Genomic DNA, 11,594 nt, shown 5'->3' on the forward strand with positions numbered 1-11,594 from the left:
TTTTTTTTTTGGTTTTCTTCAGCGCGCTCCCTGCCTGCTGTTGTGTCTGTCGGCCTGCTGCATCCTCCATCTCTCTGTCCCGCCATCGCTGCTAATGACGTGGGGAGTCTAAGGGGCACGGCAACTCATATTTGACACAGGCAAGTGCACGGGTGACAACGATGGACGGGTCTTCTTCAGCGACGCCGTCGTACGACCTCAGTATTTTCGACCCGATGTATCCGTTATCGGATGGCGAGTCAAGCAGTGACAAGAAAGTGGAGTCCACTGCCGTTGGCAGGGCCCGATTAACCGGTAGAATTAGGCCCGGTAATGGGAACCGCCGCGGCACTAGTAGCAGCAGAGGAGCCTCTGCTGACTCCCTCGAGGACACGCACGCAGTGCAGACGTGGGGCACCGCGGGGCACTCGTCAGCGCGTAAGGACCGGGCGGCGGGACTCTCGCCACCTGCGTCTTTGGTCAGAAGGAACAGTGCGGGCAGCGGCGGCAGTCTGGGCATAGTGGCTGCAACTTTTCGGCGCACCAAGACTCTAAACGAGGAGGGCCGTGTTGTCAGCCACAACTTCATAGTGGTCCAGCCGCGTCCGGGACTGAGGGTGGAGATACCGGAGGAGAACCAGGAGGAGTACGAACACGAGCTGGGAGAGATTCTGCAGAAGAAGGTCAATGGCAGCGCCAGCTCCTACGATCAGCGGCGCCCACTTGGCGCCCACGGAAGAAGCCAGCTTTACGTCAGCGGCAGCTTCTGCTCGCGCGACTCAGTGACACTCATTCTGCCGTCAATAGGCCGACGCATCACTTCGGCCAACAGGCGTATCCGTACGAAGGACGTCTCGCGGAGCTTTTGGCATCCGAAAGGTGCAGTTGCGGAGGGCAGTGCGCCGGTGCACGCCGACGATGTGCCGCTGAAGACGGCGGTAGAGGTGGAAGCGCCCGTCTTTCGCGCGCCAGCGCGGAAGCTGCAGCCGAGTGAACCACCGAAAGCGCAGAAGGATGTGCGGCAGCATGCAGGGCCGTCTGAGTCTGCGGATGGTAGCGACAGCAAGCAGAGTCGGCGTCGCGGTTTCTTCGATCGCCTCCTCTGCATGTGAAATCGTACGTATAGGTGTTGCTTTGTTGATTCCTGCTACGCTAGAAGCCAGAAATATTTTCGTTTGATATCGTATCATTTCCTTATTTAGTCATTATTGTTTTATTTCTCAGTCCTCCCTCAACCAATCAACGTGATGTGTGGAGTCGTATCATACACGTATATTGATCCTGTCATTCCTCACTCATCATCCTCTTTGTTCACTGGCATTTCTCCTTGTGTGATGCACGCATTGGTCCTGTTGTATGCGCAGTAATTGTTGTGCGCCGTGTTCCTCCGTTTCTTGCTTGCTCTCTCGTTTTTTTTTTTAGCCGCTAAGATCATTGAAACCGAGCAACGCCTGAATCATGACTTACATCCCAAGCCCAACCGCGCCGATGCGGCTGATGGAGTACAATATGCAGCGTGCCGCCGTGCGGCAAGTGGCGTACCAGGCCATGGCCCAGCGGGAGCAGATGATGTACCATGCAATGTTGGAGCACCATGGGCACCACGGTGGAGGCATGGGTATGCCGATACCCGACTATGGAGGCCCGTCTAGGCCGAGTGGGCCGATGCTCGAGGGTGGAGGCATGTATCTCGAGGGCTCGTACGCTGGAGACATGCAGCAGCAGCAGGGATCTTTCAGTGGAGGCATGCAGCAGCAGGGACCGTACGGTGGAGATATGCAGCGGCAGGGATCTTTCGGTGGAGACATGCAGCAGCAGGGATCTTTCGGTGGAGACATGCAGCAGCAGGGATCTTTCGGTGGAGACATGCAGCGGCAGGGATCTTTCGGTGGAGACATGCAGCAGCAGGGATCTTTCGGCGGAGACATGCAGCAGCAGGGATCCAGCACCAACAACATGTACGGAGGGTAGTCGCCTGCAGCATTATTTATCATGTGCACTGCAAGTCGTTTCTGCGGCTGAAGCAACGTTATCCCGTTCACCCTCATGAGAACGCCCCTGGAGCTGGTGAAGCCCCATGGCGGGGCATTTGTGTCTTTGTGTCAACTGAAAGGAAAGTGTAGACGATATCAATCATTGTGTCCGCCAACAGTACATGCATTTAGCCCAAACCGTCACAGATGTGGAAAGCAACTTCTATGAAAAAGTGAGAAGAAAAAACGAACGGAGGGCATTATGGTTAACATAGGTTTTTTTCTCACTCTCTCTCTCCCTCCCTCTTTATTCCTCCCTCATTATGTGTGTACTCTGACCATCCGTGTTGTAAGCGGCACCCCTCTGTGTTTGGGCGTTTCCGCAGCAGCAGGCCGCGCATGTTGTTGGCGAGTGGGCGGTGACGGGGATGCGCCACACTGCACACAGCAGCGGGGGCCAGTGGTTCATATTTCGTTCTCTTTTTCAGTTCTACCCATTATTATTGTTGATGGTGCTGGTCTCTCGCGTGTGATTTTTAGACACGCGTGGAGCCCACACCGGTGTCGCAGCGGTACGCAAGAAAGCGACCGACTGCTGTGACACTTCTTTTTTTGTTCCGTTTGATTATTTTTCACAACTCTGTGCGCATCCCGCCGCTGCGGAATGGCGCTGGCGGTGTGTCAGCATCATTGGCACGACATGCACAGAGCGGGAGAAGTATGCGTGTCTACGTGTGTGTTCTTCATTGTGTCTTTCCTCCTCCTTCGTTGTCTCTTCAACCTACACACGCATACCGCGGGATTGCGGATCTCTGCAGACTCGATTGAGTTCATCGCGGTGAATAGCCAGAGGGGAAGCACCTGCAACTGACGCAGAGAAGAAATCAAAAATAACTTAAAACCAGATTAGCTCACGGCAGAGACTCTCATTCTTTGTAAAGAAGCAAGCGTGAGAGGACTCTTATAGTTTTTTTTTTGTGATTTGTTTACCTCCCTCGTTCGTCGACGACGACTTTGCCCCCACGGCCCGTAGAGAATCTGGGAATGCTGATGGACGGCAATGGCGAATACGATTTCCTCCTCACACCCAAGGGGTCAAATGCGTGGGGAAATATGATGCTGAACAGCGGCAGTAGCAGCAGCATCGATAGAAATGATAACAATGTGACCACCGGCAGCGGCAAGGTTGGAAGTGTGTCGTCGATGGATGAGGCGGTTGAGAACTTTTTGGCCATGTGCGGGGCCACCAGCTTGACGCCCAACGACGACAGCGCGTCTGGGCGGAGGCACAATACAGCAGCCACCACGATGACGAAGACAACAACGACAGCGAATGCCAGCAATGGTCACGCCTCGCTTCGGCACGAGGCCCCCTTCAGGGGGGCGTCGGTGTCCCTGGTGGTCGACGACGGGCCGCAGGATGCTAGTCCGAAGGTGCGTTGTGACGCCTTACTGCAAAGCAAGAGCCCCAACACCGCCGCCGCCATGGCGCAACTGGAGGAGCTGATGGACTACGACCTACGCGCGACGGATGACAGCGCAGTGGAGGCCGTAAGCCCCGGTGCCTACGCCGCCTTTGAGGAGTTCCTGCAGGGCCTCGCGGAGCAGCCAGCTTTGGTATCGAGTCCTGCACTCCACGATCCCCCCGATGTGGCGTCAAATCCCGCACTTCACAATCCTCCAGATGTGGCGTCAAATCCCGCACTTCACAATCCTCCAGATGTGGCGTCAAATCCCGCACTTCACAATCCCCCAGATGTAGCGTCAAATCCCGCACTTCACAATCCCCCAGATGTAGCGTCAAATCCCGCACTTCATAATCCCCCCGATGTGGCGGCAAATCCCGCACACCACAAGTCCCCAATGGCTGTCGCTGCTGCAGCTGCTCGCCGCCGCGCCTCGTCGGGACTGCAGAGCATCATGATCCCGCGGGCTCAATTCATCAGGGAGGCGAACATGCCATTATCCGCATCGGAAGCGGAGGCAGCAAGAGCAAAGGATAACAAGTATGAGCGGAGCAACGGGCGGCATGTCGTTTTCGCGCCGGGTACTGAAAGCCCACCGCGGTACCGCAGTGAGAGCCCGTCGTCAGACGATGGGAGTGACCCGTGAGGACACCAAGCACGACATGGGGGAGAAAAGCCAAAGGGATACCTTTGTGTCTGTGTGTTTGTGTGTGTCCGCGTGGTTTGTTTTTGTACCTCTCTGTGGTTGTATATGGGACTATCGATAAGTCCTTTTTTTGTCTGCTACCGATACTAATCTTGTATTTATCTCCTGTTTTCTGGTTTGTTATGTGTAGCTGAAAATCATATATTTGAATCGAAGTGAATCTCTTGCTCGTTTTTTGTTTCCACTCCCATACATCTTGTTTCTTTCGTCTGTTTGCTGCTGATGCTGCTGCATTCCGGGGTCCCTGTTGCTCCCTTCCATTCACGGCGTGCATGTTGGGGTGGGTGAGGTGTGCCCTCTGAGCCGAGTGTGCTTGCATATATGCCCCCCACCATATGGATGAAAGATCGGCGGCGGCAGCAACAGCAGCTGCAGCATCAATGACACTGAATGTCTAAGCACACACATACGAAAAACACGCAGGTAGAGAAGGCGTCGAATTTATCTTTGCTTGGGGAAAGCAAAAACACAAAAAAAGTGAGCTTTCTTCCTGTTTTCCACCAATTTCCTCCTGTTTTGCTTTATTTCGTGTACTACGCAACACTGACGCGTGTGTGTTGATGTATTTCGTGGCGTTGCAACGAATAGGAGCAAAGAAGCAAAAAAAAAAAATGACGACAAGCGGCCAATGAGAGACGAAAAGAACTAAAGGGAATGCTTGTGCCACAATGGGCGTTCTGCTTCTTTGATTATTCACGCATTCGTGTATCCCCTGCAGTAGAGGATGGTGGGGCGGTGCAGCACGCCACACTAGCCTCACGCCAGCACTCCTCACTGTGTTGCCTCACTCATCGCCCTGCGCCTTCGTTCTGTCTCTTCGAGTTGTATTTAATCCAGGAGTCTTAGCGGTGTATACGCAGACGCATATTTATTCGCGTGTACACAGACGTGCAATGATGATGCTTGACAAGCCGCGTAGCGAGAGCAGAAGCGTCAGTTTAGCATCCCCCCGGGGATCTTCCTTCGAGCGGCACCCGGCGGACACGGCGAACAGAAGCGTCTGTAGCTACTCCTTCGGGAGTGACGACGCCGGTGGGTCTGGCCGCAGTTTGCAGGAGAACGACCGCATGACGGAGTGGGGCACTAGCTTCATGGCTCAGTTCTTCGACTCGATCGATATTGAGGACGCCCCCGCCGACCCCCGCCACGGCGGTAATAGCAGCAGTGACAGGGAGAAGGGGAAGCGTGGGTCGGAGCGTGAGCCGGTGGCAAACAGCACTTCCTCTGCCATGAGTAACGACAGGAATGACAAGATAGAGAAGGTGCCGGACACGCAAGACATGCACAAGAAGGTGAAGCCGCTTCCACTGGAGAAGAAGTCATATCGCGATTACCTCGCGAGGCCGCGCGATGCGAAAGTAACGCACTCTCAGCCTCCAGGTTTTCCGGTGCCTTTAGGTGTTTCTCCATGGGGATTCCCTGGGGGCATGAATATGCTGCAGCAAACATACCCGTCTCCACAGCCGCCCGTCGCGCTTCCGCCTGTGAGGCCCCTCCCTCGTCCACAAAATCGGCAATGGAGCCAGCAGGCGGATGTCGCACATTTCGCGCCGCAGCCGGGCAGCGGCCCTTTCCCGCCGACGTCACCATGGCATTCCACGGAGCTTCCGCCAGTGCGAATGCCCGCGCATTTGAACACGGTGCCGATGGGCATGTATCAGTACAATCGCACCCACATGATGGCCCCACAGGAGCAGCAGCTCATGATGCAGAAGCAGCAGCACTATGTGCCGGCGGCATCGGTGTATCCACAGCCACCGCCAGAAACCCAGCGTCGGAGCGTAAACATCGCAAAGGTCAGGCGTCAGGCTCTGTCGGCCCGGCAGTCTTCACGGCAGGGGATGCGGAGGCAGCCGCAGAAGTGACGATGGAAAGAATAATCCGTGACGAGTATGCAGGCGCCACTGGCGTTATGGGTATCTTCGAAGGACACAAGCACGTACAGTAAACCAGATCGCATATATTTTTCTTGCGTGTCGCTTGTTTATTATTTATTCACTGCATTTGTAGAAATGTGATGGGGGGTCCCAACCGAGGGGGGCGCAGAGGGAGAGAAAGTAAGAAGGATGAGGAGAAGCGGTAGACAACGGGCAGGAGCAGCAACAAGAATGATGCTGAGCCCTTCGTTTCAACTGTTCCGTTTTGCTTTGCCTTTTGTTCGCCCTCCCTCCCCTCACCCTTTTTTTTTTCCGTGTTCGCATCAATGTGGGCCCTCTTCGCTGCTGCGCGCCGCCACACCTGCCGCCACTGCAGGGGCGGTGCACCCCGGACGTGCAACGAGAAGCGAAGGGGGGAAGAGGTGGGGCGTATGCGCTGCGACGCATGCAATGCGCATAGAATGTTTGGGGGATGACTAGTCTGCGTGCTGGCGCTGTACATCTCATTCATCCTTTCCCCTGCTGTATGCATATTTATATATGCATGTTGGTTTCATTTGCGTCGAACCACCTGCTGCCTCTCTTTCTCTCATTCCGTTAGTCCGGGGCTCGGCTGAATGGCAGCCGGTTTATTACCGTTTTCGCTTTACGTAACTATTTATATTAACCACCCGGTAACTCGTGACGCAGCTTTTCTTCTTCCTCTCTGTTTGCTTGTCTGTTTCTCTCATACCCCAGCGCATTTTCTATTCGGGTCTGGAAGTGGTATTCATGGTTAAAGAAAAGTATGAGCCGATCTGTTTCTCTGTGTGTGCAATCCTTCGTTATTTTTAGATGTGGGTATATATATATATATATATATGGTTGACTGAGTAGGTGTGTTTCATGTCCTTCTGCTGGGCACTGAGCTCTACCATTATGTGAGAGATTGTTTCCGTCATTGTTCCTCCCTGTGTGTTTCTGTCGCTGCCGGCACTGTTCGGGTGGTCGCGGTAATAAACAAAATGCTCAACGCAAACGAGGGTAAAGCACGGGAGTTTACTCACGGGGGGGATTTGGTATGTGATGCGAGTGCGTGTGTGTGCTGCTCATCGCTGGCGTACCATGGGTCCATCCTGTGTGTGTGTGTGCATGGATGCATCGCCGTGCTGCCTCTTTGTTGTCCATAGAGGCATCGACCCCTCCTCTCCGCGTTTCGCCCACATATATTTCTACACGCACCCACGTATTCACAGAGCAAGGGAGACGGGTGCGGTGGGGGGTGGAGGTGGAGGTGGGCTTCCGCAAGTATCTCTGTATCTGTGTGGTAGAGAGCAGTGCGGGGGCAACGCTGCAGTGTCACGAATAACCACAACTGTGCCTGGTATTGGCCTTTCTCCACGCACCCATTATGGTCAACGCGTACGGGTGCACTTGCACATCTGAAGAGGCAGAAACTCTTGTGCCTTTTTTTTTTTTCATCCTCAAAATCTTTTTTTTTTTTGCTTCGTTACGTTTCATGCTGCCACATAGTGAAGCTGCGCATGTGCATGAACTAAAAAGACTCCCACGCGTCACNGGCCTTTCTCCACGCACCCATTATGGTCAACGCGTACGGGTGCACTTGCACATCTGAAGAGGCAGAAACTCTTGTGCCTTTTTTTTTTTTTCATCCTCAAAATCTTTTTTTTTTGCTTCGTTACGTTTCATGCTGCCACATAGTGAAGCTGCGCATGTGCATGAACTAAAAAGACTCCCACGCGTCACGAAAACCAGGGAATACCAAGCGACGAGGACAACAACACACTGTAGGACACTGCGGGCAGCGGGTAGCGGGCATAAAAGTAGGAACGCCACACGTTGAGAAGATACCATTATAACGCGTTTTAGCCAGCCTGAAGGCATGGAGTACATTACGTTGCAAGAGTCCTGGGTCAACAGACCGTCGAACGCCCTTCCCCAAGCGCACAGAGAAGAGGCAACAGACCCCATTACCGCAGATGACGTCCGCGCATCCTTTCCGTTCAGTATGGATTCACCGATGCAAGGCCGCGACGGCCAGCAGCAGCAGCAGAAGCAGCAGCAGCAACAGCGGTTGCCGCTACAGGTGCGTCTGATGTTGCAGCTCGCGGACGGCTCCACCCGCGAGTTGGAGGGTATACCACGCATGGGGCAGCTCGTACACGTGCTGTGCGATGTGCTAGGGCCGGATAGCAGAAACGGACGCGGCAACTGTTCTCTCAGCATCCCCCCACACACCGTCGTCGTCGATATGGAAAGTAACCCAAGCGCTGGCACGGACCTGAGGACAGCATCTGCCCACCGTATTTCATTCTTTTGGATTGACATCACTGGCATGCCGCAGCTGCATGACATGGACGTTCTCTTCCAACTGCTTCATGTCAACTTTCGCACGCAACGGGAGTGGAAGGCGGAGGCTGCCACCGGTTCGGACTCGCTGGATTCTGAAGAGTTACTCACAAGCACCGATGAAAGCTTCGTTGAGGACGATTCGGACGTTTGGTTGGTGCGAAGGGAGGCACACGGCCCGCAGGACCTAGACCAGCTGCATATCTTTGTGGAAGAGCAGTACGTGCAGCTGCAGCTTTCCGCCATTCCCGCCACATCCACCCGCGTCGGCCTGCCGCAGCAGAATCCGTCCTCCACGTCTGGCGCCGAAGGCGAGGCGGCGCAACAGCCGGACCGTCTGCACGCGAGCATCTTCGACGTGAGCGATGAGGGAGACCTGAGCTGTGTGCGGCTGCTCTGCTTCCGCGACGGCATCGTCACGTGGCGCCCACGGCCGGAGGTGGAAGGGTGGTCGTACATCGCCAGTGGTGTGCAGCGCCGCCTCGCCAGCACTTCCTCCACGCAGCGCATGATTACGACATCGCTCCTCCTGCACACGATCCTGGAGGAGATCTGCGAAGCGTTCCTGCCGGACCCAACGGTGGTGTTGAATGAGGTGGATGCCATCGACTCCATGTTGCCCCTCGTGCCCAACCGCGAGTCCGATCAGGCCGATGTGCTGCGGCGTGTGTTGCTGCTGCGGCGCAGCCTCTCGACGCACCGCCGGCTGCTGATGAGCAAGGTCAACCTGCTCGAGCAGCTCGGCCGCCCCGTCATGCGCACTCTTTTAGCGTTCATTACGACCGGCCTCGACAACGACAGTGGCGTCTTGCACGGCGCCAACGTCTCCAAGTTCGGCCCGCATGGGCAACTTTCGGCGCAGCGTTCGCTCTCTTGTGTGGGCAGCGGAGCGGTGACGGCGGCGACGAACTCTAACGGATACACACACACCTCAATTGCTAACCGCATTCTTCATCTTCTTCGTCAGCTCGACGGCGCCCGCACGATCCTTTCCAACGCCACAATCATCCACACCTCTGGGGTAGCGATGCGTAACAACAGTAGCAGTAACGAGTCCGACTATCGCATGGTTGTGCTGACGTATGTCCTGTTGATCGTGCTGCCGCTCACTATATTAGCGTCGCATTGGGGTATGAACTGCTGGGTGCCGTGGCAGGGCGTTGACTCGACGGTGCCATTCTGGGGCCTCTCCGGCGTCATGGCCGCGTACGCCGCGTTGGCTATTGCGTACCCGCTGTATTGCTGGGCCACGGGCAGGCCGGATAAGCTTGTCTTCTAGCCACACACCCACACAGCCGGTGGTGGATGTATTGCCAAAACTTTCGTCCAGTCGGTTGTGCCGGTCCTCCGCTGCGTGATGGGGCGCTGGAGTAAAGAGCGATTGGTTTGTTCTTGGTTGGTGTTTCGAACGAGTTGAAACCGCGAAAAACACTGTGGTGGGAAGGAAGCCAGAAACAAGCAAAGAGCCAGGCAATCAAACTCGCTTCTAACGAAAGGAGCACTGTACACCACCCTATGTTGGCGGGGGTTTGTCTGTTCTTTGCCCGCACCGAAGGAGACGTTCAGAAAGACCACTGTTGCGGAGGAACCGTGAAGAGAGGGAAAGACGTGCGGCGCAACAAAAGGTATGGATCCGCTCTCCACCGGCTGGTGCAACTGGCGGTTCTGGCTGCTTCCTCACTTGTATACACCACAATAGTGTGTTGCATCCAAACTATTATGGTGGCTTATACTATCCACTAGATGAGACCGCAAAGTGGGAACAAGCAACCTCTCTATTCAATTCGCGGCAGTAGACAAGCTGATTTACACCACGCTTCAAAACAGTTTTCTTTCTATTACTACTCCGCTTATGCCGAGAGCCTACCCTCACTCTCCTTGCTACTCACGCTCAGGCGTTGCCTTTGCGAGCCACACACACACACTCTCTCCTTTTCTACCCGTCTCTCTTTGTCCCTCCCCTCCCCGCCACAAGAACACAAGCACGCGTGACACACTCATCAATGGCTACACAGCACATGGACTACAAACAGTGGCTGGCGAAGCTCATCGCCTTCGATACGACGAGCTGCAATTCGAACCTCGACCTCATCCACTACTGCAAAGCGTACCTGGAGGGGCTCGGCGTGAAGTGCACGCTGGTGCACAACGCGGAGAAGACGAAGGCGAACCTGTGGGCGACGCTGCCGGGCGAGGGCGGCGTGACGGACGGCGGCATCATCCTCTCCGGCCACACCGATGTGGTGCCGGTGGACGGGCAGAAGTGGGACACCGACCCGTTCGTGATGACAGAAAAGGACGGGAAGCTGTACGGCCGCGGCACGTCCGACATGAAGGGCTTTGTCGCGGTGTGCATGTCGCTGACGCCGGAGTTCCTTAAGATGAAGCGGGCGAAGCCGATCCACTTTGCGTGGTCGTACGACGAGGAGGTGGGCTGCCTCGGCGGCAAGGTGCTGACGGAGTTCCTGCGCGACAACAACATCAAGGCGGACGGCTGCATTGTTGGTGAGCCGACAGGCATGAAGGTGTGGACTGGCCATAAGGGCGGATGTGCCGTCGTTGTTCGTGTGTACGGCAAAGCTGTGCACTCGTCGTACGCGCTGACGGACCAGGGCTGCAACGCCATCGACTACGCCGCGAAGCTCGTCGTGAAGATACGTGAATTCGGAGAGGAGTTCCGCAAGAGCGGCACCCACGACAAGGACTACGTGGTGCCACACACGACGATGTCGACAAACCTCATCAAGGGCGGTAACGCTGTGAACACCGTGCCCGCGGAGTGCGAGCTCACCTTTGAGTTCCGCAACCTGCCGCAGGATGCCGCGGCGACAATTGAGGGGCGCGTGCGTTCGTACGTGGACGACGAGCTGCTCCCTGCCATGAAGGCGGAGTGGCCCGGTGCCCGCATTGAGTTCACGGTGGTGGGTCCAATGCCTCCCTTCGAGGCCAGCGAAGAGGCGACCATCACGAAGCTGGCGCGTGCGCTGACAAACGACCACGAGGTGCACAAGGCTGCTGGCTGCACGGAGTCGGGTTACTTCACTGGCATTGCGGGTGTCCCCACTGTTGTGTGTGGGCCGCTTGGCGATGCGATCCACTGCGCCAACGAGTACGTTACTGTCTCGCAGATGGATAAGTGCCGCGAGTTCCTTCTGCAGGTGGCTGACAGCCTCAGGGCCCCTGCTGCCCACTTGTGATGGATGTCGCGGTACCCTCAAGCTGCATTATTTCTGCTTCTTTTTAT

The 11,594-nt window shown here is 55.7% G+C and overlaps 6 protein-coding genes across 6 annotated transcripts; all 6 read left to right on the forward strand.

Annotated features, from left to right (window-relative positions):
* Positions 1-161: 161 nt before the first annotated feature.
* On the forward strand, positions 162-1,091 carry DQ04_05541000 (hypothetical protein; the record flags this gene model as incomplete). The annotated part of the gene is made up of 1 exon (XM_009314244.1): positions 162-1,091. One exon carries the CDS (start codon positions 162-164, stop codon positions 1,089-1,091), a length of 930 nt encoding a protein of 309 aa, XP_009312519.1.
* Positions 1,092-1,437: 346 nt separating this feature from the next.
* DQ04_05541010 (hypothetical protein) lies at positions 1,438-1,950 on the forward strand (the record flags this gene model as incomplete). Its single annotated transcript, XM_009314245.1, has 1 exon — positions 1,438-1,950. The coding sequence occupies one exon, from the start codon at positions 1,438-1,440 to the stop codon at positions 1,948-1,950; it is 513 nt and encodes a 170-aa protein (XP_009312520.1).
* Positions 1,951-2,996: 1,046 nt separating this feature from the next.
* Positions 2,997-4,064, forward strand: DQ04_05541020 (putative collagen alpha-1(XXVII) chain A-like; the record flags this gene model as incomplete). Its single annotated transcript, XM_009314246.1, has 1 exon — positions 2,997-4,064. One exon carries the CDS (start codon positions 2,997-2,999, stop codon positions 4,062-4,064), a length of 1,068 nt encoding a protein of 355 aa, XP_009312521.1.
* Positions 4,065-5,017: 953 nt separating this feature from the next.
* Positions 5,018-5,989, forward strand: DQ04_05541030 (hypothetical protein; the record flags this gene model as incomplete). Its single annotated transcript, XM_009314247.1, has 1 exon — positions 5,018-5,989. One exon carries the CDS (start codon positions 5,018-5,020, stop codon positions 5,987-5,989), a length of 972 nt encoding a protein of 323 aa, XP_009312522.1.
* A 1,894-nt stretch (positions 5,990-7,883) lies between these two features.
* On the forward strand, positions 7,884-9,629 carry DQ04_05541040 (hypothetical protein; the record flags this gene model as incomplete). Its single annotated transcript, XM_009314248.1, has 1 exon — positions 7,884-9,629. The coding sequence occupies one exon, from the start codon at positions 7,884-7,886 to the stop codon at positions 9,627-9,629; it is 1,746 nt and encodes a 581-aa protein (XP_009312523.1).
* A 724-nt stretch (positions 9,630-10,353) lies between these two features.
* On the forward strand, positions 10,354-11,547 carry DQ04_05541050 (glutamamyl carboxypeptidase; the record flags this gene model as incomplete). The annotated part of the gene is made up of 1 exon (XM_009314249.1): positions 10,354-11,547. The coding sequence occupies one exon, from the start codon at positions 10,354-10,356 to the stop codon at positions 11,545-11,547; it is 1,194 nt and encodes a 397-aa protein (XP_009312524.1).
* Positions 11,548-11,594: the final 47 nt, after the last annotated feature.

Source organism: Trypanosoma grayi (assembly GCF_000691245.1).
Source record: "Trypanosoma grayi strain ANR4 Tgr_554_V1, whole genome shotgun sequence".
Taxonomy (NCBI): Eukaryota; Euglenozoa; class Kinetoplastea; order Trypanosomatida; family Trypanosomatidae; genus Trypanosoma; species Trypanosoma grayi.